General features: G+C 45.1%; 1 protein-coding gene across 1 annotated transcript in view; it reads right to left on the reverse strand.

Annotated features, from left to right (window-relative positions):
• The window catches only part of GRXCR1 (glutaredoxin and cysteine rich domain containing 1), a 53,870-nt gene that overhangs the window by 1,613 nt on the left and 24,682 nt on the right, over positions 1 to 27,575 (reverse strand). The window contains exons 3-4 of the mRNA XM_081875995.1: positions 16,506 to 16,745; positions 1,412 to 1,477 (exon numbers count right to left, since the gene is read on the reverse strand). Of these exons, the coding sequence (XP_081732121.1) occupies positions 1,412 to 1,477; positions 16,506 to 16,745 (306 nt within the window). The remainder of the gene's footprint in view (positions 1 to 1,411; positions 1,478 to 16,505; positions 16,746 to 27,575) is intronic.

Raw genomic sequence — 27,575 nt, forward strand, 5'->3', positions numbered from 1 at the left:
ATGAATATTTATTCTATATTTGAGATCTTGAGATTCTTATAACAGATGGTTGCAGATAAAACCTTCCAGTCTCCGTGGTCCTGAGGCTTCTTGGGCTCCCCTATGGCTGTGATTTACATAAGAAACAAAACGTAAGGAGGGCCCTGTTGGATCAGGATAAAGACCCATGGTGGCTTATCCTTCATGAATTTGTCTACTCTTCTTTTAAATATAATAATAATAAATTTTATTTATACCCTGCCCTCCCCAGCCAAGACCGGGCTCAGGACAGCTAGCAACCAATCATAAAAACAAGTTGATTGAAATACAACTTAAAAAACAAGATTAAAATACAACATTAAACGATTAAAACATTAAAATGCAGCCTCATCACAGGAGGTGAAAGGAAAAAAGAAAGGGGGGGAGGGAATAAAATTGACTCCAAGCCAGAGGCCAGGCGGAACAACTCTGTCTTACAGGCCCTGTGGAAAGAAATCAAATCCTTGGTCTCATGAGACAGAGCGTTCCACCAGGCCGGAGCCAGTGTTAAAAAGGCCCTGGCTCTGGTTGAAGCTAATCTAACTTCCTCAGGGCCCGGGACCACTAGGGTGTTGCTATTTATGGACCTTAAGGTCCTCCATGGGGCATACCGGGAGAGGCCAAGTAACTCTGTGATAATCTTGGTTGCCCTTTCCTGACTCTTCTCCAGTTCTAAGGTGTCATTTTGGAGCTGAGGTGACGAAAACTATACATGGTATTCAAGGTGTGGTCACACTATAGATTAGCAGAATGGTGTTATGATATTGACAGTTTTATTTTTTGATTATTATTTTTTATAATACTGATTTAACTTTTAATTATCCCTAGCATGGAATCCAACTTTTTCACAGCTGCCACACACTGGGTCAACATCTTCACTAAGCTACCAGTTTGACCCAAAGGTCAGCCATTCCTGGTCTGTCACCACCAGTTCAGACCCAATGAGAACAAAGATGCACAATTTTATGCCTTCGCCACATGACAGAGAAGAAGATAAAAAGAAGATATGGGGCGGCCATTTTGTTTGGGGTGATTGGTAGTTCTAGCCTGAGCTGCCCTGTTCTCTATGTGAGGCACTTTTGAGTTTGTGTAATAGAGGCTGGGAGAGGTTGGGTGGCAGAGGCATGGGCATCAATTATATATACTCGGGGCAGAACCACATATTACCTTCCTATGGCCATGTTCCTAAATTTATTTTTCCAGAATTAATACAAGTGTAGGGCCAACAGATACTTGTAGTGAAGAATGGGCAAAAGGTTGGAGACATTCATGTTGATGTTCCCTTACAAAGAAAATATAATTCTTCTGTGAGCTTACCACAGAACACTATGTATGTAACTAATGTACGAGAACGGTATTTTAATGTGTAATCTTTTATAACCTCATCAATTACCTCAATTTTGGTTAAGAGATCTTGCAGTTCCCCTGATTCATTCATTGACAAAATTTTCTCAGCACCCTGTAAGGAAACAGACAAAATTTGTTAATGTAACGGCTGAGATATAAAGCTTTGTTGGAGTTTTTGTCTCGACAATTTTGCTGAAAGTTAGAAAACAGATGCTTTTTTAAAAAGGGGGGGGGAGAAATTTATTCACAATATCATCATACTTTTTCAGCTGGCCTGTGTGTGCTTTGGCTGCTGAACACAGGATTATTACATATTGTATCTCATGTTAAGTTGCTTGGCAGGGGGTTGGACTTGATGGCCCTTGTGGTCTCTTCCAACTCTATGATTCTATGATTCTATGATTCTATGATTCTATGATTCTATGTGGGTGAACATATCAGACGACAAAGTGAGAGCCAGTGTGGTGTAGTGGTTAAGAGCGGTAGTCTCGTAATCTGGTGAACCGGGTTCGCGTCTCCGCTCCTCCACATGCAGCTGCTGGGTGACCTTGGGCCAGTCACACTTCTCTGAAGTCTCTCAGCCCCACTCACCTCACAGAGTGTTTGTTGTGGGGGAGGAAGGGAAAGGAGAATGTTAGCCGCTTTGAGACTCCTTAAAGGGAGTGAAAGGCGGGATATCAAATCCAAACTCCTCCTCTTCTTCTTCTTCTTCAACAGCTCTTGTTTATTCAGAGGCCAGAACAGAACTGAGCTGAAGGGCTCAGTCAGCCTGCTTATATAGAGCTCCAGTACAACGTTACTGTAGCAACTTTCTAAAACTATCCAGTCACTGAACGTCACTTTCGATCCTTCATTTGCATAACTATCTACAGTATCCCCCTGCTGGCCCAGAGTGAGAACTTCAGTACATAACAGTATCTTATATATCTTGTACTACATGATCACTGCAATTCCCAGCCCCTCTTTTGCAATACATGCTTTCTTATAAATAAAAAACGGAAGGCACCTTGTTAATATGTCAAAGAGGCAATTTCTTATACATATAGTGCATCAGAGAATACACCTAAACGAGCATGAGAAAAACAGTATTTCTACTGTTCAAGCATTTCCAGCTTGAATTCATCTGGAGCATGCTGAGGATATGATGCCAGGGGAAGAAAGATGATGAAAAATACCATTATGACACTAAAATCAAGATCCAGCCGTGAATAATAAAAATAATTTAGGTTGAGTACATAGGACCCTGGGGAATTTCTGAGCTCTGAAGCAAGGCAGTAATGAAGAGGTTCTTCGTTTTTCTTCTTGAAAGTACAAAAGGTTACTGTAAAGAAAATTAAACTGCCAAAGAAGATATAAAACTTTCCTTTGGCTCTTTCTGCTAATCAGAGAGGACCTGTTGAGGAACTGAGCAACACTACCAGGGCATTTGTATTTAATGTGTGTGTTATTCAGGGGGTGGGGAGGGGGCGATTATACTTGCACATACTGGTTGCTAGGTGCAAGGAGTGTACCCATATCTTGTGCCCTCCGAGAAGGGGTCAGTTTGATTGTTTGTTTATTAGATTTCTATACCAGCTTTCATCCAAAGATCACAGGGCGCTTTACGATATAAAAACAAACAAAAACCCCAAAATGACAAATAATAACAACTGCCGCACCCTTATTTAAAAAGCCATAGATTGTTTAATTAGCCAAAGGCCTGGGAGAAGAGTAATGTTTTCGCCTGGCACCTAAAGATATGTAACGAAGGCTCCAGGCAAGCCTCACTGGAGAGAGCATTCTACAACTGGGGAAGCCACCCCCCCCCCAAAAAAGGCCTGTCCTCTGGACCTCTTGTGGAAGGGACACACAAAGAAGGGCCTCAGATGATGATCTCAGGGTCCAGGTTGGTTCATATGGGGAGAGGCAGTCCTTGAGGTATTGCAGTCCTGAGCCATTTAAGGTTTTATAGGTCAAAACCAGCACTTTTAATTGGGCATGGAAACTACCGTAATTGGCAGCCAGGGCAGGATTGGCGTTATATGCTCAAGCAGTCTTGCCCTGGTGAGCAACCTGGCCACTGAATTCTGCACCAGCTGACATTTCAGAACTTTGTTCATAGGCAGTCCCACCTATAATGTGTTGCAGTAATCTAGCCTAGAGGGTACCAGAGCATAGGTGGCAGAAGTTAGTCTGTGTCCAGATAGGGGTGCAGCTGGACCAACAGGCAAAGTTGATAGAAGGCACTCCAGGCCACTGAGGCCACCTGAGCCTCAAGCCAACAGGAGGACCCCCAAGCTACGTACCTACTCCTTCAGAGGTAGTGTAATCGCATCAAGAGCAGGCAACCTCCCATCCATCTGGTCTAGAGAACCACCCACTAACAGTGCCTCAGTCTGATCTGATCTGGACTGAGCTTCTGTTTGTTTACCAGACTGCTCCTTATCAAACAGCCTCCAAAAGTAAACTGGGGTCCCTTTGAAGCCTCCTTAGGTATTGCTATAAATGTTAGAAAGAAATGTGATGCCCCCAAATTACAGAAAGCCAAAATATCCCTGTCAGAGCAAAAACAAACCAAAGTTGGATAAACCCAAGTCTCTAGCCCTAGTCTGGACAGTTCCTAACTTACCAATCTCTTTGCAGGACTCTTTTCTCATAGATAGGCATTTCCCTTGCAGCCTTCTTCACCAGCTCCCCCAAATTTCTGTATATCACTTTGATATCCCCTTGATCTCCCATCACCATTGCACATCAGCAGTGGTAGATGCCTCACCCTTGGTGTTTAATGGGCCTTGGGGCACCTGTCAGGTCTCCAAGTTCACCTTATACTCCCCAAATGAATACATAGAAAAGATATGCACCCCCTTGCAGATGCAGCAGATACATGTATACAGAAGCAGTCTAGGGACTCAGCTACATTAGTAAAAAAAACAACAGCATTTTGATTGTGCTATAAACATACAACACCAGATGGCGCTGGAGAGTAAAAGAAATTCTATGTGATTTTTCATAGTGTTGTCCCCCCCCCCCTTTTGTTATAATGCTTTAATTTTTGACTAATTTATCGTGGGGTTTTTTCCTGTGTGTAGATCCACCCTAGGACTGTAGTTCAATTCTTTTACACTGAGCTAGGGTACTGTATGTGAAATCAAGAGGTGCAGAAGGGTTCAGATCAAGTTCCATGGTCTTCAGGTTTCTAACTGCTATAGTCTAGCGAAACTGCCATTCTTCTGCTGCCGCCATTTTCAAGTTGTAAAGATCCTACAGAGACTAGGCCCACACACACACACAAAAGCTTTATTGAAATTGAGAGTGTGTGAGAATGAGGCTGGGAACTTTTTTCTGAAAACAGTCTACTCCTTGGGATGGGATGGGAAGGGAAGGGAAGGGAAGGGAAGGGAACCCTGTTCTCCTTAACATCAGTTCTGTCTGCTCCCAAAAGAGTCATCACCCCAATGCTTGAGAATTACTTCCCCACATGTGCATTTTGAACAAAGATGATGCATTTAGAAGTGCAGCAAATAACAGCATGCCTTTTTTATGTAGCTATATGAAGCCTTGTGATTTAATACTTTTTAAACAATTTAAAGTGTTTCCTTACCACAACAAAAGAAAAGTACATTTCTGCAGAAGAAACAAAAAAATACAATACTACAAGCATTTCAATGACGAAATTTCTCTGGTACTCAAATGCCACCTGCTGCTTCCTTTCTGTGGTGTTCATGGGAGACATTTAATATACAATAGATACCTCCCATACCAGAGATGGAGATCCTATGACCCTTGGGCTCCTAATTTGGTTCATGAGACCCTTTACCTCAAACCATTCCCACCTGCGCAGTCAGCTGGTCAGTGGTGGCTACAAAGTCTGCTTCCTTTGCCTGCACTGTTTGATTTCAAACTGCATGGATAAAGGGAAATGCTTCATCTAGTGTCACAGTGACATCAAGCGATTGATGTCAGGTGACTGTGTGGTTTCAAAAACACCTACTGGCTGGATCCAGTTTCCCACTCCTTTCCTATACAGTCGTACATTGGATCCCATATGCCTTGGCACTCGGACGTTTTGGCTCCCGAACGCTGCAAACCCAGAAGTGAGCTTCCTGCAGCCAATCAGAAGCCACGCTTTGGTTTCCGAATGTTTTGGAAGTCGTACGGACTTCCGGAACAGATTCCTTTTGACTTCCAAGGTACGACTGTAATTTTATCAGCAGTTCTTATAAAGCCGGGGCCTTTAAGGTATGGTTACCCAACGTCCCCATTTCCTGGGGACAGTCCCCAGATTTACAAATCTGTCCCCGGACAAAATCCGTCCCCGGAATGTCCCCGGATTTCATTTAATGTCCCCGGATTTATATTTAAAGTGTTGTAGATTATATAGTAGGGGATGAATGTTGCATGATTGGTTAAATGGTACAAGACACATCATATGGGGACTTCTGGCGAGGCAAAATGGCAGATGCCACGGCAGTGGGCAGCTCCTGAAGCCAGCCAGAGCCAACTGTGCTACCAGGCTGGCTCTGGGCTGCTGAGACTGCTGCTGCCACTGCCGCTGCCACTGCCGAGGGGGAACTGGGGACGCCCAGTGCGTCAACTGGGGGAACCACTGACGCACCCACACCCACAACCCAAATCAAGCTGGAAGCTACTGCCCAGTGGCATTCCAGGGCCAGTAAAAACCCCGGAGCCAACACAGGGAGAAGGAGGAGAGGAGGAGAAGGAAGAGAGAGAAAGAGGACGGAGAAAAAAGAGGGGAGCTGCTGCCGCTGCCACTGAGGAAGAGAGGTAGGAGAGCACCAGGAGGGCAAGGACACGTGGCCGAGCCCAGGCCCGACCTGAACCTACTCCACAGTGGTTAGCGCTCCAAGAAAGCATGCCAGGGCCCAGAGGAAGGCCGTGCGACAGAGGAGACCACAAAAGAGAAGATATTACTTCTTCATTTTTTTAAAAAAAAAAAATAATTTTAAAAAATAACTTATTTTCTCTTTTCAAAAAAAAAAGGGTCCCCGGATTCTTTGAAAAAAAAATCTGGTAACCATACATTTAAGGTGACTGCTAGATTTACTGCCACTGCTTTATGCAAGCAGTGTGCTGAGCTGGCTGTGCCCATTTGGCAACTTGCTTACTTCGTTTAGTGCTTTGATTGACGACCTCTGTGATTTCAGGGCAAATGAGAGTGAGCTGGCTTGTTGGGGTGGCCCAGGGTTTTGCTTTGTTTGCATAGACCTGCTTCATCATAAGGACGGGTACAGGAGCTGTTTGGTGTTTCTAAATAGCCTTAAAATAAAATATCTACTTGCATAGGCAAGCAGGTTTTAAGTTTATAATCACTCGGCCCTTGTCAGGGCTCCCCCACCCCTTTCTCAATACCTTTCAAAACCTGGAAATGAGAAGCGCCCAGGCTCCTTTTTACGTAACCTTCTAGTCGAAATAGTTTCATTATGTATGCTTCATCGTTATCCCAGCAGAGGGCATGATTCGTTTTCAGATATAAGCAGCCCTTGGCCAATATAAATGTTACAGACACACTAAAGTGCACTTAACAACATGGACAGAGGCAAGCTAATGCCAAGAGATGATTTATCCTTACTTGGATGTGAACTCAATAAGGCTGTCCACCACATTTGAAGAACATGGTTGATGAATCTTTTGCCTTTCAACTTACTAATTAATTGATAAAATGTATTGATGGCAAACCCTTAAAACAGGTGTCTTTGGGGGATACAGCAGGAAGTATTAGAAAGCGTACAATTTAATTAAACAGAAACCACTATTCATTGTTAAAAGGAAAGGGCATCTTTCGGTTCCCCCCCCCCCTTTGCAATTCAACTGACTTGCAACCTCAGTAAATATGTACACTCTTCTCTCCAGAGGTTGCTGGAATACAACTCCCATCATCCCTGATCACTAGCTATTCTGACAGGGGCTGATGGAGGTTGGAGTCCAACAACATCTGGAAAAGCACATGTTCCTTATCCCTAGCATATAAGATGGGGTAATAAGCAGTTTGGGGATGTGGGTGGCGCTGTGGGTTAAAACCACAGAGCCTAGGACTTGCTGATCAGAAAGTCGGCGGTTCGAATCCCCATGATGGGGTGAGCTCCCGTTGCTCAGTCCCTGCTCCTGCCAACCTAGCAGTTCGAAAGCACGTCAAGTGCAAGTAGATGAATAGGTACCACTCCGGCGGGAAGGTAAACGGCGTTTCCATGCGCTGCTCTGGTTCGCCAGAAGTGGCTTAGTCATGCTGGCCACATGACCAGGAAGCTGTACACCGGCTCCCTCGGCCAATAAAGCGAGATGAGCGCCGCAACCCCAGAGTCGGCCACGACTGGACCTAATGGTCAGGGGTCCCTTTACCTTTAATAAGCAGTTTTATCCCATGTTTTCAGGTGCTAGGTGGGCACAGCAAAGAGGCCTGCCTCAAACCCGTGACCAGCAACTGGACCCATTTAGGACCCAGAGCTCCACTCCTTCCTTACCCCAGGAAACATCCTGAATGACACTACCATCAATAGCTGTCACCCACTCACACTTTTGGCAGGCGCAGCAGAGACATCCGCCTTGGGGCCTCCACTGTCAAGAGTCTGGTGGAGTCAACATGGAGGAGCCTCTCCACTGTATCCAAACCCATGCCAGTGCCGCAGATGAGGGAGTTGGACTTTGGGTTGCTCTGTTAGGCTCTCACTCAGATGAGGTAGAAAGTGAACAACCGTATCTGATTATACATGATAGCAGTGATTCCTGCATTCTTTTTTTGAGGCTCCTGGGACTGAAGGAATTGCAGCAAGCCTGACTGTCCTACTTGTAATTCACACACTAGCTGCTCTGTGAGACTGTGGTCTCTAAACTGTGGTCCTACTGAGCCTCTTGGGCTTGCTGAGCGGAAGGTTGGCGGTTCGAATCCCTGGAACGGGGTGAGCTCCCGTTGCTCTATCCCAGCTCCTGCCAACCTGGCAGTTGGAAAGCATGCCAGTGCAAGTAGATAAATAGGTATTGCTGTGGTAGGTAGGTAAACAACGTTTCTGTGTGCTCTGGTTTCCATCACGGTGTCCGGTTGCACCAGAAGCGGTTTAGTTATGCTGGCCACAACATGACCCAGAATGCTGTCTGTGGACAAATGCCGGCTCCGTCGGCCTGAAATTGAGATGAGCGCCACAACCCCATAGTCGCCTTTGACTGGACTTAACCGTCCAGGGTTCCTTTACCTTTACCCTACATGTATTTGTACATAAGATTCTTTCAAGTGCCCCATTTGATTTTTGAAAAGGTCTTCACAACAGGAGTTTCATACCTGTGTAGCTACAGGGTTGGATATTTTTGTTTTGTTTCAAATCAGTTCCACACAATTTTGCCAAGTCAGGATGTTGTGGTTTCTCACAAGTGAAAGCTATTTTCCTTCCTGTTAAAGGGCATGAACTGGGTTAACAGGACAGATTTATTGATCAGCTGCTGGTAAAAATGTAAGGAAACACAGGGTGATTTTTTTTCATTTTCATCTTTTATAATAATTTCTCTATAAACATATGGGTCATATTTCTTCAATATATTCAAGGAGCCTTATGTAACAAAAAGGAGACTGCATAACAAAACAAACCTGATAAAGGCTAAAACTAAAGAACACATTTTTTAAAAAAAATAATCCATATATTATCACACGCCTTATGGCTTTGAGAATAAAATAGGCTTGCTAAATTTATTCCAACAATATTCTACCAGACGATGAAAATACTTCTGAAAGACTAGATTATATGTTCTGCTATTGACCCCAGTGTGCTTCTGTAAATAAATAGATGGCATTCATTTCATGACAATCTGATAAGATCAGCTGCAGTACATTGAGCTGTTTCCCCAGCAGTCCAAAAGAACTAAAATTATATCATGCTCAGCATACAGGTTTTCAAGCAGAGAAAATAAAACTCTTCCATGAACTACCTTAAGGCTCATAAAAAAAATTCATTGGCTTTTAAAAAGTATCGCCCAAAGTCTCTCTGTGTGTGTGTTTATTGGAGTATTTTTGGGCTGCCTTTCAGAGCATATACTCTCAGAAGGCTGTTTACAATACACAAAACAATTGTAAAAGCAGATAAGATTAAAACACTATTTAAAGCGCAACACATTGATGGCAAATGAAACCACATCATTATAGCGCAGTTAAAATGTAATGTGAGGAGCAGCAGCAGCATAAAACCATCAAGAAAAAAAAAATGACCTGAATTCAAATCACCAATATATCTCCTCGGATAATGGGTTCCATGGAGGTGGTGCATGCTCCCATATAAAAGCCCCCCCCCTTGTGCCTAACAACCAGAGGCGCCAAGTTCCCCAAAGATTGAGGGGGCCCAGCGCACATCACACACCTGTGACATCACACCTGTGATGCAAGCATGATGTCACATCATTTGGAGGAGGCCTAGCACTCTGGAGGATCCAGCCACTAAAGTGGCCCTGAACTCAACTCCATACTCAGCCTGCTCTGTCCCTTCAACATTCAGGGGGCCTGGCCCCCTTCCAACAAAAACTGAGAGTACCTGCTGCCAACCTATTTTATCTTAACAGTGGGCATAAAGCAGGGGCTCTGAAGTTGATCTCAATTCATGGGCAGCCTTATGCAGGTGAAGGGAGTCCTATAGGCAACTGCCAATTGAGGAGAAATTGCCGTATTTTTCGCTCCATAAGACACACTTTTTTCTTCCTAAAAAGTAAGGGGAAATGTAAGCGGATGCGTGGTCCCTGGAGCCAAATTGCCCAGGGGGGTAGAAAGCGGGAAGGGGGTGTTGAAACAAAGCTGCTGATCGGCAAGCAATCAGGAGGGAGATAAGGCTGCGGGTAAAGGAGGCTGCCGGGGGGGGGGGGAGGTAAAGACAGTGAACTTGCAAGGAGAGGAGACAGGAAGATTAAAGCAATGAGGGGAGAAATTAAAAGAAAAGGAGGAGCAAAAAACTGCTCCAGCTAAGGAAAAGACGTTGGCAAACAAGAAGGAAGGGGGTGTTGAAAGGAAGCAGCTGACTGACAAGCGATCAGGAGGGAGATAAGGGACACTAGCGATAAAGGAGGCAGCCTGAGAGGATCCTCAGGATTTTTGCATTGGGTCACCCCAAATTCACCATCAGATCACATAGCATGTCCATGGCTACAGCCTGCACCAAAAAAACCACGCATCCACTGTTTCGTGGGGTCACAATGGAGCAAAAACCTGGTTACAAAGCACGGATCCACATGGATTCTCAGGATTTTTGCATTGAGCTACCCCAAACTCACTGTCAAATCACAAATCATGTTTGTGGCCACAGCATGAACCACAAAAATCATACATCCACTGTTTTGTTCAGAATATATTTTTTTTCTTGTTTTCCTCCTCTAAAAACTAGGTGCGTCTTATGGTCGGGTGTGTCTTATGGAGTGAAAAATACAGTAATCTTAGTCATGACTCCACTCTCCTTCTGATTGGGAGGGAGGAAGTTTTATACAAGTTGAGTTAGAAAATAAGGCAGTTATTCAAAAGTAAGTGGAAGAGTTGGAAAGATGAAGCCAGAAACCTGAAGAAAAGAAGACAGGCAAGAGAAGAAAAGGGCTGAAACACTGAAAAGCCTTAGAGAACTCAGCTGGGCACTATAACAGAAAAGAGCCAGAATGAGACCACAAAGTGGCTTGGAAGACAAACTGAAAGATACAAATCAATACACCCTTGCTTGGTGTATTGGTAAACTTGGATGCATTTATCTCTTTCTCTTTTTAGCTCTTATGAGTTTGCTCAAACAGTCAAATTAGTTCTTTTTCCTAAAATGGCGTAACTCAAAAACTGTGTAAGTTGCTGCCTTAATAAGCCCTTAAGTAGGCTGACAAACATAATTGCAGTTTAAGTAGGCAGCTTTTCTTCCAAACTGATGCGGCAGCCTAAAAAGCAAACTGTCTCTTCACGCAAAACCTGCATCAAAAAGGTAATGCACCCAAGCCCAACCAAAGTTCCTTGGCTTGGCCTAGAAAGTGCAGAAAATTCTGGCAGCTCTCATACAGGTCAGGCGATGTCAAAATGATGGGCGTAGGTGGGAAGGGTTTGACAGTGAGTAAGAGCATGGAACTGAGGAGAATGCCATCTGTGGAGCCTGGGCCTCGCAGCGCACATTCAGTAGCTGAGGTAGGGTTTTGCTGCAGACAGAAAGTGGCAAATTTCTGTGGCCACTGCACCAACTCCCATTCAGAAGCAACTCACTGACATTTCAAGCATTAGTGACGGTGGCAAGCTGTGCTGCTTAGAAAACATTGCCAGGACTTGGAGGACCGATTTGACAGAAATTGCAGGGAAAATAAAGACTTGGGTCTAACGGCTTGCTTAGCAGAAAATTGGTCAGACGCCTTGTTATTTACCCTGTGCCTAAATGCCAGCATAGGTTGAGCCAGTGAAAATCTAGAAGGTTAATAGGCTGTTTAGTGGCGGAAACAAGAGAGAAATTAAGGTATCCACTTGGGGGCAGTGGTGAAGTTAAGAAGAAGGAGGAGTTGGTTTGGCTAGCGTACGCCCCTTCCCTCTGATGGTACAGACTACAGCCTTTGACATCACGTACGTACATGGCATTTTGTTGGCCTTGATGCATGATAGAATTTTGACATTCTCAGTTAGTCCCCTTCAAAAAAAAAACTCCTGTACTGAACCTAGACTCTAAAGTCAAGGTAGGTAGCATTTATAATTTTTTATTTTTAAAAACCACCAGACGATACTGAATTTAGAGATCTGATCCATGATGTAGATCAGGCTCTCCAACCTGGTGCCAGACTGCTGGCTGAGGATGATGGGAGTTGTAGTCCAAAAGTTCTGGAGGGCACCAGGTTGGGAAAGACTTCTGCAGATGTTTAGGGAACCTGATTTAAGAGTTTTCACTAACATAGCATTTGAGAAACGCATCCTTTCGCGTGGGCTTTTAAGTGACGTCCCAGTGGCGGACCTTGAGGTCTCAAATTCCAGCAGCACCATGTGTGATGCCAAAATTTGGCATCCACACCTCTCATGCTCCATTCTAAGTAATGGTTGTGGTATTCCCTGTGTGTGTCCCCCCCCCCCCCTGGCTCTGCACCCAAACTCTTAAATCTGCCTCTGCCAGTGGCTAAGAGCCAGGACTCAAACAACTGCCCTCTCTCTCTCTCTCTCTCTCTCTCTCATCCCTCATGATGATGCCCAGGGTGGCTGCAAAAAAACTAAACCTAATGAGTTATAACGATGTCTGAAACCTGCCTGTTTATTTTCATGTGTCTTTCTGCCATGCCACATAGTTGCAATAGCAGATATGGGGATCCTGACCTGACCTCCTGGCCACTGAGTCATTTCTGCTTACTGGTCAGAGCAAGGGGAAGGCAGTGTTAGGATATAGTTCTGTTCCACCTTAAAAGGAACAGGCATGACTCTTGTGTGTCACATGCCTGTTTACTTCCAGCATAGACTTGCTGGGAACTTCCGTTTGTATACTGCTGTTTGCTGGACACAAAGGGAAGCAGACATGTTTTTCCTTTGTTCCTGATGCTGGATAAACACTTGTAAATAATGCTTACATGTGCTTCTGTCCGCCACTTCCGTTGTGAGGATTTATTCACTCTGCTGATAAGAGCGTGCACAGCTTCTGAACGTATCGGAGGCTCGTGTCGCTGATTGATGCTGTTCTGAGAACCGGTGTTTGTCTGGCTGCCGGCCGGTGGCTGGAGCCAGCTGGGGGCCTGCCAAATGCCCCCGACTCCCCGAATGAAGGAGGTGAGGACAGGTGACCCCACCTAGGTCCGAAGTCACCCCCCCAACCAGGCCTCAAAACTGTCCAAAATTCCTTTCTCTCTTCTAAAAATCCACGGCTAAAGTTTTCCTTTGCTTTCTCACAAGATGCATAGGCAAAATGTTATTCTTTTATCAGTACGAGAAGGCTTCAAAAAGCTAATGAATAGGCTCTGTCAAAGCAAGTCTGAGAACTGACTCTTATCTCACTCTGGTTGTAACATATCTTGGACATGCTGAACGCAAGGCTTTTCATCCCTTTTCCTGGGAAGGGCGCCAAGAGTCCAAAAGAGTCCCAAGACAGGAGCTTTCTGTTCATGCTCAGGAAACACATTATGGGGCAGGACTCTTGAGGTGGAGGACAAAGGGGAGGGAACTGAAGGGGAATATATACTCTGTGTAAATGGCTGTGAACTCGTGCTTGTTTGTGAATTTATCACACTTGCTCCTTCTACCAGTCCGGATGGTAGAATAAAGCTTTTTCTCTGCAGCTATTCCTTGAGTGTCTGTTGACTCCCATTTCCCCATCCCAGGTGCAAAGCTCTTCTCACCCGAGGCTAAAAAGGCTACACCGGCAGCATCCCAACAGGCAGTATGGAGGGCAGCATGGTGTAAGTGCCCTGGGAGGAGTACCAGAGTGGTTCAGCTTGCACATTTTCACCATTCCGACCTCACCACCACCTCACCCAGGACCTCAACTGCTGGGAGGTCAGGTGAGAGCTTCTGCCCCATGACGCCATCTGTTATTGCCACATGGCGGCATGACACGTTCGTGCCATGTGTCAACGAGAAGCAGGTCCAAATCATCGGGATCATCACACGGCCATTATCAGTTATAATTTTGCATCACATCTGAAAAGACAGGCGACGATGCAGACCTGTGTCGCTGTTACCCATTGCTCGCCCAGTTGCCTTAATTGCCTCTTCTTCAAAAGCAGAGACAGCAGTGTTAATTAGCCCAGAAAAGAACCACTGTCGCACATCGCAATTGGCTTAATTGCACAACTGAGCACCATCCCATCTCTACCTCTGCCCATTTGCTCCCTGTTTAGGACACTTCTCTGTAACGTGAAATACGTAGATTTTGCTACGACAATAATGTTTATTTATTTGATCCTTTCAGTTATTAATAGCCTGCTCAAGAAAGTGAGAAGCAACAAAATGCACACGAAAGACAGTATTTCGCAGAAATACGACAATGTAAAAACAAGACAGTGTACTAACAACATAACGGCGTCAGCCAACTCAGGAGCAGCGCTTTCCATCTCGGGCTTTGTATGTCAAAACAAGCACTTTAAATCTGCCAGCCAGTGCAGAGCTTTCTACACTGGTGTTTTCTGCAGACGGCAAGCTCCCCCCACAGGCAGGCTTGCCGTGGCCTCCTGCGCTACCTGCAGCCTCTGAACCAGACCCAGAATCAGCCCCGCGTAAATTGAAATTATTTATTTGTTAATTGCATTTATATCTTGCTCTTCCTCCTAAAAAGGAAAAAGAGGGGGGGGGACCAAGACAGAAAACACATAAAGTGATCCAATTGAAACATCCAAAAGCCTCTTTAAACTATTCCGGCGCTTATACAGACTGGGATAAAGTTCTCTTGTTGAAAAAGGAAGGTCTTCAAGGGCCCAATGATTCCTGCTTTGCAGGCAGTTAGACCTCGAGGTCGCTTGCAGCTTGACAATCATTCTAGAATTAAACCATACAATAGAGGTGGCTTGTATCTAATTTGAAAGGATGTGTGTCACTACACACTAAACACTTGATTCCTATATTGTATAGAACAGACCCCTTGAAGAGATGGCATCTTCAGGAGCCTCTCTCCTGAAGAGGGCAGTGATTGACTGGGTATATAAGAGATACCTGTGGCGTTTGCCGGTTCGCTTAGAGCCTGTCTGTACGGGGGGAAAGAAAGGGTTAAAAATGTAGACCAACAGGAAAGCTGGAGGCGGAGCCTACATGTGTATAAAAGGGCTTCGCCCGAGGTTTGTTGGAGTTGTTGGTGGGTAGTTGGTTGGTTTTAGTGGGATGGCTGGTTGGGAAAGGCAGTTGGAAAAGCAGTTGGCAGGCAGTTGGCAATAGAGAGACAGGGCAGTGGGTTCTTGAGTGAGGGGAGGTAGAAGAGATAGAGAGAGGAAAATGAGACTAAGAAAGTAAAGAGTAACAACGTTTGGAATGCCGTTGTTTGTGTCTGAAATAAAATACACTCTTCAAATGAGAAGAAAGAATGGTGTTAAGTGATTAAGTTAATTTTACGAGAAATTTGTTTTGGAAAATTGTTACAATGATATACATTGAAATTCAGCCAGGGGGATTTGAGGAAGTCACTTAATAATGTTACTAAGATTGGATTAAGTGCAACTAAGATGTTTGTTTGTTTGTTTGTTTGTTTGTTTGTTTGTTTGTTTGTTTGTTTGTTTAAAAACTTTGGAAAATCAATTTGAAAAAATTGGAAAAAAAAGAAAGAAATAAAATACCTCTTCTTTATTTACTTGAGAACCTGACTGAGACTGAAGTGATTTTACCAGGGAGGACCTGGTTGGTGGCAGCGGATTAGTGGTGTATGGGTCAATAGTCCGTGAGACGACCAGGGACTCCATACGAACGCCACAATACCTTTTAGATATCTGGGTCCCAAGACGCATTGTAGGGCTGGGCGATAATTGAAAACTGGTTTAAAGTTCATATAGTGATATCGGTTTCATAATTTTTGACCTGGCAATATATCACAAATCATGGTGTGTGTGTGTGTGTGTGTGTTGTGCCAAAATCACAGTATGGGAAAAGCCATGAAGCCAGCCAATGCCTCTACATAGCTCCATCCTTATTTCAGACATCGTGATATATCGGTATATATCACAATGTTGAAAGCCAATTATCACCCCGCCCTAATGTATAGGGCTTTGTGCAACAGAACCAGCACCTTGATCTGAGCTCAGCAGCTAATTGATGGCCAGAAATTACGAAAACATCTAGAGGACTTACGGTTCATCTTTTCTGAACAAGAATGATTGAAATCAGCATGATGTATAGCAACGGTTCACAATAAGTAATTGCTCTAATGGACACAGGAGGACAGCCAGTTTTCTTTAGGTATGGTTGGGCCACTGAAGAAGAGCCATTGGGTTTTATTATGCAAAACACTTCTGAAATAGAATTATTTCATTCTTATATTGTCTACACATTATTCTAGACATGTTTTGTTAAGTCTCTCTTCTTGAATTCATTATGACTGCTATATATCGATTCGCGTTCTTTGTGTTCCTTTCCTTTTGATACTGTATTTTAGAGAAACTCAAACAATGGTGAAGATTTGTGTCTTGTTTTTATACATGCCTTCCTGGTTATTTCTCATGCTTATTGAGTAAAATGTGCATCGTAGGGAGATGATATTCAAGCATATGGTACTTACCCCAAGATACTGGCCTTCAATAAACACAACTGGTAGCGATGGGATTTCACCTACTTTCCTGCACCTCTCGTCCAGTTCTTTCCCATAGTCACCATTCAGTGCAATGTTTTTCTCTTCAAATTTCACTCGATGGTTTTGGAAGATCTTCCGAACCAGCTCACACCGCTCAAAGGTTGTTCTAACCACCCGAAGGCTGGTTGTATAAATCACTATGCGCCCATATTCCAGAACTGATGATACCTGTAGAAGAAAAATGAAACATTTTTTTTTTCTTTGCATGCTCCTTCATGGTGCATTTTTGCCTCAACCAAACATCACATAACTGTACCAACTCAGCCCTAAACATGGGCATTATTTCGCTCTTACCTTTCCTATCTCTAAGGAGCAGTAGGAGAGCTGAAAATAATGCCACGATATTTCACATCTGCCAACCAATGAGCCTCTTTGATCTCAGACAGTACGATGGTATATTGGTCTAAAAAGCCAGGGACATAAATTTTCACTGCCCTCTAGCAGCTATTGTGGCTCATTTAGCAGAAGCAATGTATTTAGCATTAAGTTTGGACGTGTATACTTGATTCTGACCAAACTAACTTTCTGATGTATGTTTTGCTCTAGGAGGCTTTTATCTCTTTCTGTGGTGATCTATCAGCCCAGATCTGACCCACACATCCAAAAGGTAACAGGGACTGCACAATGCCTTCCTCCCTGCCACTGCCTCCTCTCTTCTTCTCCCCATATCCCCGGCCATTTTTAAACGTTTTGCTGGACACAACGCAGCGAATGGGGAGGACAAAGGGTCACTTCTCACCACGGCGACTGCCATGGCCAGTTGACACCAGTGGCCTCTGCGGCTGCTTCCGACAGACACTTACTGCGTTCTTCTGCGGTGACCCAGTGACACAGCATGGGAAAGGAAAGTTGATCTTGATTGGTGCAAATTTTGCCTAACAGATGGGCCATACTTGCATATGCAGCCGCCCTCACTCTATCATCGATTTGTGCCTTAAATGCACAGTCTACCCCAAACAAATGTCTGATACAATAACTACTACTACTACTACTACTATTATTATTATTATTATTATTATTATTATTATTATTACTATTATTATTAATATCCCACCCACCTGACTAGGTTTCCCCAGCCACTATGGGCAGCTCCCAACATACATAACAACATACAGTGGTACCTCGGGTTAAGTACTTTGTTCTGGAGGTCCGTTCTTAACCTGAAACTGTTCTTAACCTGAAGCACCACTTTAGCTAATGGAGCCTCCTGCTGCTGCCACGCTGCCGGAGCACGATTTCTGTTCTCATCCTGAAGCAAAGTTCTTAACCCGAGGTACTATTTCTGGGTTAGCGGAGACTGTAACCTGAAGCATCTGTAGCCTGAAGCATATGTAAGCCAAGGTACCACTGTAATAAAACATTAAACATTAAAAAACTTTCCCATGCAGGGCTGCCTTCAGATGTGTTCTCAAGGTTGTACAGTGGTACCTCAGGTTACAGACGTTTCAGGTTACAGACGCTTCAGGTTACAGAGTCCGCTAACCCAGAAATAGGACCTCGGGTTAAGAACTTTGCTTCAGGATGAGAACAGAAATTGCGTGGCAGCAGCAGGAGGCCCCATTAGCTAAAGTGGTACCTCAGTTTAGAACAGTTTCAGGTTAAGAACAGACCTCCAGAACGTTCTTAACTTGAGGTACCAATGTGTAGTTACTTATTTCCTTGGCTCGGGGGGCAGCATACACTGGCAGAGGAAGAGAAGTGCGGGGGGAGGGCACTGCCCCCAGCAGCGTGATCCCGGGAGGGTGCCATTGCGGCTGGCCCCCCACCCACGCTGGGTGGCACACCAGGACGCGCGTCATGCCCCTGCGGGCGGCGTGCCAGGCCCTGGGACGCGTGCCAGCCCCTTCCCCACCTGCATGAAGCTCTGCCACTGGTTGCATAACTATACCCACCAATATTTCTTCGATGAAAATAGGGGCGTCCTAAGGAACATTCTAGGATCAAAGCAGGAACCAGGACGGCTTCTGTAAATCCTGGATTGTCTCTGGAAAATAGGGACACTTGAAGGGTCTGCTACCCCTACCAACCAAACAGCTGGCCATGAACTTTTATTTGGAAGCCAGCTGCTCCAGCATTGCCTCCTTGCTTCCAAACAGTCAGTGACCCCTGCCAGGCTACGATTTAGCTGCTCACCGCTCGGGGCCACATCTCCTGTCAATTTGAAGCATGTGTGCGTGTGACCTTTACCTCCACAAATTGCACTCCTGGTTTTTGCAAGCAAGCCCTGCTCTGCCATCAATGCTTTTTGTTTAGTGTTTTACTTCTTGAAATAAATACTATCAGTCACACAGAAAAGCGGAAATGGCCACAAGCAAGGATGCCAGGCCGCTTGCTAAAATGATGGCTTTCAGAGGAGCAGCCTACAGCCTTGCAAAACAAGTGACCCCTTAGCTTCTGTTATGTGAGATAAAGTATGATGAGATGCTCTGCTTAGGCGTGTGTGTGTGTGTGTGTGTGTTCACCATACAAAGTGCTACGGGGATATTTTTTTCCCCTGACACATTTCTGCTAAGCTTTCAACGTCTTCACACAATTTATACAGGCTGTTTAAGTCACTCAAAATCTCAACAAAGTGCAAAACAATTCCTTTGCTTTCAGTGCAGACTGAATTGCTCATACAATATCACTAAAGGCAAAATGGCAGCCTGCCTATGATTGACTTTAAGTCTTGTGAAAGTGACCAAACTCCCAGTTTCTTTTGTAGCTAGAAACCACGCAGAACACCTCCCAGCCACACAGGAAGCCCCTGAAGCTGATGGCTCCCCTTCTCACAGTACTACAAATCCATTATATTAAAGAAAGTAGGCACAGAATCTCATTATTTCACCTCCCAGACACTGAAAAGTCACAACATGTCCATTTTTGCTTTGTTGTTTCTCTATCTGCAACACGATTCCATTTTTGCCTGCCCACATCCCATAATAATAAATATCAAATTCTCGTCTCAACCCTTCTGCACTCATCCAACTCTTCTTCACTCCCATGCAAAAGAGGTAAACATCTATCGGCACATGAATGCTTGAGAAGGTTGATTCTGCTGGTGATAGTGCCCAAACTAGCCTGATGCTCTACTATCAGACAGAAATGCTTGAGCACAAATTACAAAGGAGTGCTTTGGGTTTGTGACTTTGTAGAGACATATTACTCCAATATGATGAGCTTGCTCATCCCTCTAACCTGCCACCCCTGAGCCCATTATCCAATGTGTGTGTACATAAGGAAACATGGGAAGATGAAAAGGGACATCAGCAGCCACTGTGGGAAGCCACAACGTGTTAGTCACTTGAAACAGGGAGCTCCACCTGTAAGACAGAGATGCATTTCTTTCTCCCACAATAACAGCTTCCCAGGGGAAAGAAACACTGCCTGCTCTTTGCTATGTTGCAGCAGCAACAGCAGCACTGCAGATGACCAGAGGGTGACACTGCTGCTACAAACTGTGCAGAGGTCAGGTGATTCTAAGAGCCAATAGCGTTCCAGCTCAAATCAAATGTTGCTTGCTCCCTCCCTAAGTGGTACCACTGTGATGTTAATCCTGTTTCTGTCCGCACATAGAAGCAGGAATTTATTTCACAGTAGGATCCAGCTCTCTATATGCAAATAGTAAAGGTAAAGGGACCCCTGACTATTAAGTCCAGTCACGGACGATTCTGGGGTTGTGGCGCTCATCTCGCTTTACTGGCCGAGGGAGCCGGCGTTTGTCTGCAGACAGCTTTCCGGGTCATGTGGCCAGCATGACTAAGCCGCTTCTGGCGAAACCAGAGCAGCACATGGAAACGCTGTTTACCTTCCCGCCAGAGCGGTACCTATTTATCTACTTGCACTTTGGCGTGCTTTCGAACTGCTAGGTTGGCAGGAGCAGGGACTGAACAACGGAAGATCACCCTGTCACGGGGATTTGAACCACCAACCTTCTGATCGGCAAGCCCTAGGCTCTGTGATTTAGACCACAGCGCCACCCGCGTCCCTAAACCAAAATCTCTGGTTGCTGGCATTCATGTTCTCTTCCCCCCACCCCTCGGTGCAGTGTCCCCTCTGCCCTTGTGCCTGGTACTTTATGGTACATCAATGTGGCAGCCGCTATATGTAGCTTAAAACGCCCTTTGAACAGAAGCCGCTGATCCCGGTGGGAGCAAATTAATTGCAATATTGTGTAATTATCTACCGTATAACCAATGTCTGAGCAATTCAAATCCAATTAGAGAGACAAAGATGCTTGGTTGTGCTTAATCAGTGGGTGCACTAGAAGCTAACACCACTATATGTATACAAGGCTTTAAAAAATATCTCTGTTTACAGCAGTGTTATTCTTATCCATGAGTCACTTTGTCTGTTACTATCAGTAGAATGGTGGTCTCTGGGCGGGGGGGGGGGGGAATCTGAGCCCCAAGGTACTTACATTAGTGGCTGAGAGAAGCAAATGTCCTAGCCAGGAGAAAGTACAGTGGTACCTCAGGTTACATACACTTCAGCTTACAGACTCCGCTAACCCAGAAATAGTGCTTCAGGTTAAGAACTTTGCTTCAGGATGAGAACAGAAATTGTGTTTTGGTGGCGCGGCGGCAGCAGGAGGCCCCATTAGCTAAAGTGGTGCTTCAGGTTAAGAACAGTTTCTGGTTAAGAACGGACCTCCAGAACGAATTAAGTACTTAACCCGAGGTACCACTGTATACTGTAGAGGTAAGGAGGGTTGAAAGTAGACCAGAAGTGACCCCCTGCCAATTTGGGGGAGATTCTGGGAATAGCAGAGGAATGCAACTGTGCATGGCCCAAAGGGAATGTGTGTTGAAGTAAGGGGAGGAAAATCGTAGCTAAGAAGCTCAAATATATATATATATATATATATGACTGACACTCTTCTTTGGAAACTAAACCAATGTCCAGACTTTAACATTCAAAAACTTTGCTTGCAGAAACTTATAGATGAATTAAACCATGACATCTGCAGTCACAAGCTTATCCCAGCATGGGTTTACGGTGTCTTCTTCTAACTTCCAAGCAACTGTGTTTTTCTCTCTTTCCTGAGTTTAACACTCAGCCTTCTGTATCTTAATTAGCTCTGCAGCTCCTCTGAGAGATTTCCACTTTCGCCTTCTCCCGCAGCTTTGTTCTCTTTCTTTCAAGCACAGAAGGAGCACTCCAACACTCTATTCAACTTAGCAGTGCTCACAGTGGATTCTAAAACAGTCACCTTGCGTCATGTAAAATGGAGCCTCTCCTTCACTCGATACCTCCCGTGTGACCAACATTAGCCAATCACATGAGAACTACTAAAGAACTCTCTATAATTCAATTACTAACCAATCAAATTTAAACACATAGTAATGCATACGATCACATACAATTTCAGTGAATTAAATTACTATGCAGGACAGGACTATGAAAACAGTGACCTCAGGTATGAGGACCCCATTCTTGGAAGCATATGGGGAACCTAGGATGATCCATGGGGTCGTAAATCAGGAGAAAAGGTGATATATATCTATCTCTGTTGGAAGCAATCCTGGGCAGTCATAGGACATTAGTGGGTTTCCCTGCCACCAATTCAGAAAGCTCCATCCTCACTCCTATATACCGCAACCCCTCATTTGTCATGCTGATTGGAGCTAATGGGATTATAGTCCCATAACATCCAGAGAGCTACAGGCTGGTCAAGGTTTCTATCACTAGCTGTGGTGGGAATGTAAGAAAGTAAAGAATTTCTGGGAAATGATATACCGTATTTTTCGCCCCATAGGGCGCACCGGCCCATAGGGCGCACCTAGTTTTTTGGGGGGGGAATAAAGGGGGGGAATTATTCCCCCCCAGGCGTGGGGCTGGGGTGGGGGAAGCCCGAGCTTCCCCCGACCCCAGCCCCCAGAACAGGAGCCCTCCCACGGCTTGCGGAGAGCTACCCGAAGCCCGGGCGTGACTGCTCAGCACACCTGGGCTTCGGGATAGAGGCAGCTCTCCGCAAGCCGTGGGAGCCCGGCGGGAACTCCCGCGGGCTCCCAAGGCTTGCGGATAGCTTCCTGAAGCCTGGAGAGCGAGAGGGGTCGGTGCGCACCGACCCCTCTCGCTCTCCAGGCTTCAGCGAAAGCCTGCATTCGCCCCATAGGATGCACACACATTTCCCCTTCATTTTTGGAGGGGGAAAAGTGCGTCCTATAGGACGAAAAATACGATATATTGAGATGAAAAAGATGTTGAAATATACATTCTTAAAAAAACCAGAAGCATTTTTACTTGGTATTATAGGCCAAGACATTAATAGGCAAGATGTCAAACTGTTCTTATATGCAACAACAGCGGCAAGAGTATTGTTAGCCCAGAAATGGAAGCAAGAAGAAATTCCGACGAAAGAAGAATGGCAGACGAAATTAATGGACTATGCAGTACGGGACAAAATGACAGGAAGGATTCGAAACCTGCGGGACCAGAGATTTACAGAAGATTGGAAGAAGTATATGAATTATTTGAAGAGCAACTGTGACCAACAAATTACGCTAGTAGGACTACAAGAAGTTTTGTAAGGAGAAATATACAGAGTGTTACAAAGTAGAAAAAGATAGAGATATTGGTTATGAGTTTGAAATGTAATAGGGAAAATAAGAAATGCATACTAAGAGATTGGAAAATTTTCAGACAGGACTGATGGAAGTCAAAAACATTGAATAAGATGTAAAAGTATGTTTACTTACTGTTGAAAATGATACGTTACAAAAGCATATATATATATATATGGTTTCTATCACTAGCTGGGTCTAATACATAAGACCCAGGGACAGTTCAATCAGTAGAGCATAATCTCAGGGTTGTGGGCCTGAGCCCCACATCAGGCAGGAGATTCCTGCGTTGCAGGGGGTTGGACTAGATGACCTTCGGGACCCCTTCCAACTCTACAATTCTACGATCCTATATGGAAGACTGTTCTTCAACATGAGATACAAGGGGTAATTACTGCAAATGGATCAGTTGAATAATAATAATAATAATAATAATAATAATAATAATAATAATTTATTTATACCCCGTCCATCTGGCTGGGTTTCCCCAGCCACTCTGGGCAGCTTTCAACAGAATATTAAAATACAATAATCTATTAGTGCCACTACCAAGAAGGCCCTCTGCCTGGTTCCCTGTAACTTGGCTTCTCACAGCGAGGGAACCGCCAGAAGGCCCTCAGGGCTGGAACTCAGTGAACGATGGGGGTGGAGACGCTCCTTCAGGTATACTGGGCTGAGGCCGTTTAGTGCTTTAAAGGTCAACACCAACACTTTGAATTGTGCTCGGAAACGTACTGGGAGCCAATGTAGGTCTTTCAAGACCAGTGTTATGTGGTCTCGGTGGCCGCTCCCAGTCACCAGTCTAGCTGCCGCATTCTGGATTAGTTGTAGTTTCCGGGTCACCTTCAAAGGTTGCCCCACGTAGAGCGCATTGCAGTAGTCCAAGCGTGAGATAACTAGAGCATGTACCACTCTGGCGAGACAGATAGGATCTCAGCCTGCATACCAGATGGAGCTGATAAACAGCTGCCCTGGACACAGAGTGCTTTTTGCTAGCCGTTTTGGGAGTGCTTTGCTAGCCCAAACAGGTGGCTACTCGCTTTCAAGATAAGGTGCAGAAATGGCTCAAAGTTTGGTCTAGTCGCTCAGGTAGGGTGTGTGTGTGTGTGTGTGTGTGTGTGTGTGTGTGTGTGTGTGTGCTTCTGACTGCCTATTCTCTCCTGTCACAATAGCAGCAGTTCCCTTATGCAATACCTCCGTCTGTGAGTCTCGGTGCCCTTTACAAAGAGTAATAAATCTCTACAGTCACCAGCTCTTCGCTTTATGGCTCTGCAAGGGAGGATGCCCAGCTGCCTTGCCCTCTGCTTTCTCATTTCTTCCATCTTCCACATAAAATTCATCTCAAATGCCATACAGCACAGGGAACTATTGTGTCGACTGCTTCCTCTTCCCCGCACAGATATTGCGTTAGATACCGAAGCATTTCACATCCCTGAGTGTGATCCGCTGGAGAATTCCATGTGATAATGAACACTACTGGCAACTAGCAGCAATCTGGGTCACAAGCAGGGAACAGTACCTATTAAAATACTGTGCCAATTACTTTATGAGGCAATGGGGCCTCGTGGATGGGCCAATGTAGGCGCTCACCCGATTCGTCTGCTAAAGGTTTTCCTGCAAAGAAGAGGTGTGGTTGTGCCTGTCTGTGTGATTATGTTGGATTATACTCCCACAAAACCTGCTCCCTGTGCTTAGGAATTAAATGTTATTTAAATAAATGTTGTATAAATGTGTATGTATATTTTGAAAATAAAAAAGAAGGAAGGAAGGAAGGAAGGAAGGAAGGAAGGAAGGAAGGAAGGAAGGAAGGAAGGAAGGAAGATTGTGTCTGAGCAGTTTCCCCCTTGCCCTGCTCCTTTTCCAGGGGAAATGAAATAAACTCAATGTAGAGCTAAAAAAGGAATGCGGGTGGCGCTGTGGGTTAAACCACAAACCTAGGACTTGCCGATTAGAAGGTCGGCGGTTCGAATCCCCGCAATGGGGTGAGCTCCCGTTGCTCGGTCCCTGCTCCTGCCAACCTAGCAATTCGAAAGCACATCAAAGTGCAAGTAGATAAATAGGTACCGCTCCGGCTGGAAGGTAAACAGCGTTTCCGTGCACTGCTCTGGTTCGCCAGAAGTGGCTTAGTCATGCTGGCCACATGACCCAGAAGCTGTCTGCAGACAAACGCCGGCTCCCTCGGCCTATAGAGCGAGATGAGCGTGCAACCCCAGAGTCGGTCATGACTGGACCTAATGGCCAGGGGTCCCTTTACCTTTACTTTAGAGCTTTTTTTTTTTTTTTAAGGAATTAAGCGAGAAGATTCAGCTGAACCCTTTTGACATGTGACAATATTCTGTACAAGGAGTATTTTTTTCATGGGAGAGAATTCAAATATGCCACTCCCCTCCCTGCCAAAAGAAGTTCGCACAATCCAGGAAAACGCTGAGCAAGTGAGTCTCCTGACTGGGTAAACTGGCCTTTGGATGGCAGCCTGACCAAACTGGGATTAGCTTCCAACTCATTATTAGATTCAATGGGCAGCTTTGAGCAAATCTTTCTCCGAATTCCAGTCCCCCGTCGTTGGAATAATAGATGGCTGCCATTTAGTGAATGAGTTTAGTGAATTCTTATTCCAGAATTAATGTAAGGCGGCAGGAAATGTTGTCAGCCTGAAGCTTTAACGAATATAAATATAATTAAGTCATTAAGCCCACACAATTTTTACCTTGGAAAAGCCTGGAAAAGCCTGTTTGCCCATCCTCAGTTCTCCAGACTGCAGAAAATGCTTCGAGGGCTGTTGTGAAAGCAAGAAACACCCCACACTTCCGTGTAGGCGAAATCATGGCGACTGCCTATAGATTGCCATGTGTAAAGTTGGTCTATTTCGAACCAGGAAGCTCACTGAGCCTCAGCTTTCTAGTCTCATTCACTAAATGGCAGCCATCATTATTATGTGGCTTCCAGAATACAGTGGTACATCAGGTTAAGAACTTAATTCGTTCTGGAGGTCCGTTCTTAACCTGAAACTGTTCTTAACCTGAAGCACCACCTTAGCTAATGGGGCCTCCCACTGCCACCGCGCGATTTCTGTTCTCATCCTGAAGCAAACTTCTTAACCCGAGGTACTATTTATTTCTGGGTTAGCAGAGTCTGTAACCTGAAGGGTCTGTAACCCGAGGTACCACTGTATATAAAAGCATAATAAATCTTTAATTTTTAAAAAACAAAACTAAAAACCTTCCCTATACAGACAGGGCTGCCTTCAGAAGGCGTGGGGGTTGGATAACTCAGCACACCCCGAACATTTCTCTGATGAAAATAGGGACATCCTAAGGAAAAGCAGAGGGATGCGGGTGGCGCTGTGGGTTAAACCACAGAGCCTAGGACTTGCTGATCAGAAACGGGGTGATCTCCCGTTGCTTGCTCCCTGCTCCTGCCCACCTAGTAGTTCAAAAGCACGTCAAAGTGCAAGTAGATAAATAGGTAAGGTAAGGTAGGAAGGTAAACGGCGTTTCCGTGTGCTGCTCTGGTTCGCCAGAAGCAGCTTAGTCATGCTGGCCACATGAGCCGGAAGCTGTACGCCGGCACCCTTGGCCAATAAAGCGAGATGAGCGCCGCAACCCCAGAGTCGGCCACGACTGGACCTAACGGTCAGGGGTCCCTTTACCTTTAAGGGAAAGCAGGACAAATCCGAAACCCGGATCAGACTGTATCTAGAATACAGGGACACTTGGAGGGTCTGCAAACCAACTCCCAATCATCCAGATTCATAGCTGCTGCTCCCCTTAAAGCAACTGGAAGCACAGGCCCAATGCACACCATGCTTACTCCTGTTACAGTGGTACCTCGGGTTAAGTACTTAATTCGTTCTGGAGGTCTGTACTTAACCTGAAACTGTTCTTAACCTGAAGCACCACTTTAGCTAATGGGGCCTCACGCTGGTGCCGCGCCGCTGGAGCACGATTTCTATTCTCATCCTGAAGCAAAGTTCTTAACCTGAAGCACTATTTCTGGGTTAGCGGAGTCTGTAACCTGAAGCATATGTAACCCGAGGTACCACTGTACTGGCATCACATGCGTACCTAGGACCCCAAAAGGATAAACAGAAACAGAGCAATGGCCTGGTTCATTGATAGACAGCTGGTTCCACACTGCATATTGAAAGCAGGTTTGCATCCACAATTTCATTCCCCACCACCACCTACTACATGCATGTGTTATGTTAGTAGGAAAAGCATCACATTTCTTGCAGCCCCCTAGACTTGACATTCTACTTTGCAAAAGTAAGTGACACAGAATGAAGTCAGTGGTTTGGGAACTTTTCGCACTTTTTTCAAAAAAAGAGACGTAGTTCACTTATCTCTACCAGATGATCAACTGCATTTCGCTTAATTAAAAGGCATCGTTGTTTGTTGAACTTTGCAGCAGTCAGCACTGCCGCAGTGCATGGCCTGCCTACGGCCACAAGGAC

The sequence above is a fragment of the Podarcis erhardii genome (assembly GCF_964252035.2).
Source record: "Podarcis erhardii genome assembly, chromosome: 9".
Classification (NCBI taxonomy): Eukaryota; Metazoa; Chordata; class Lepidosauria; order Squamata; family Lacertidae; genus Podarcis; species Podarcis erhardii.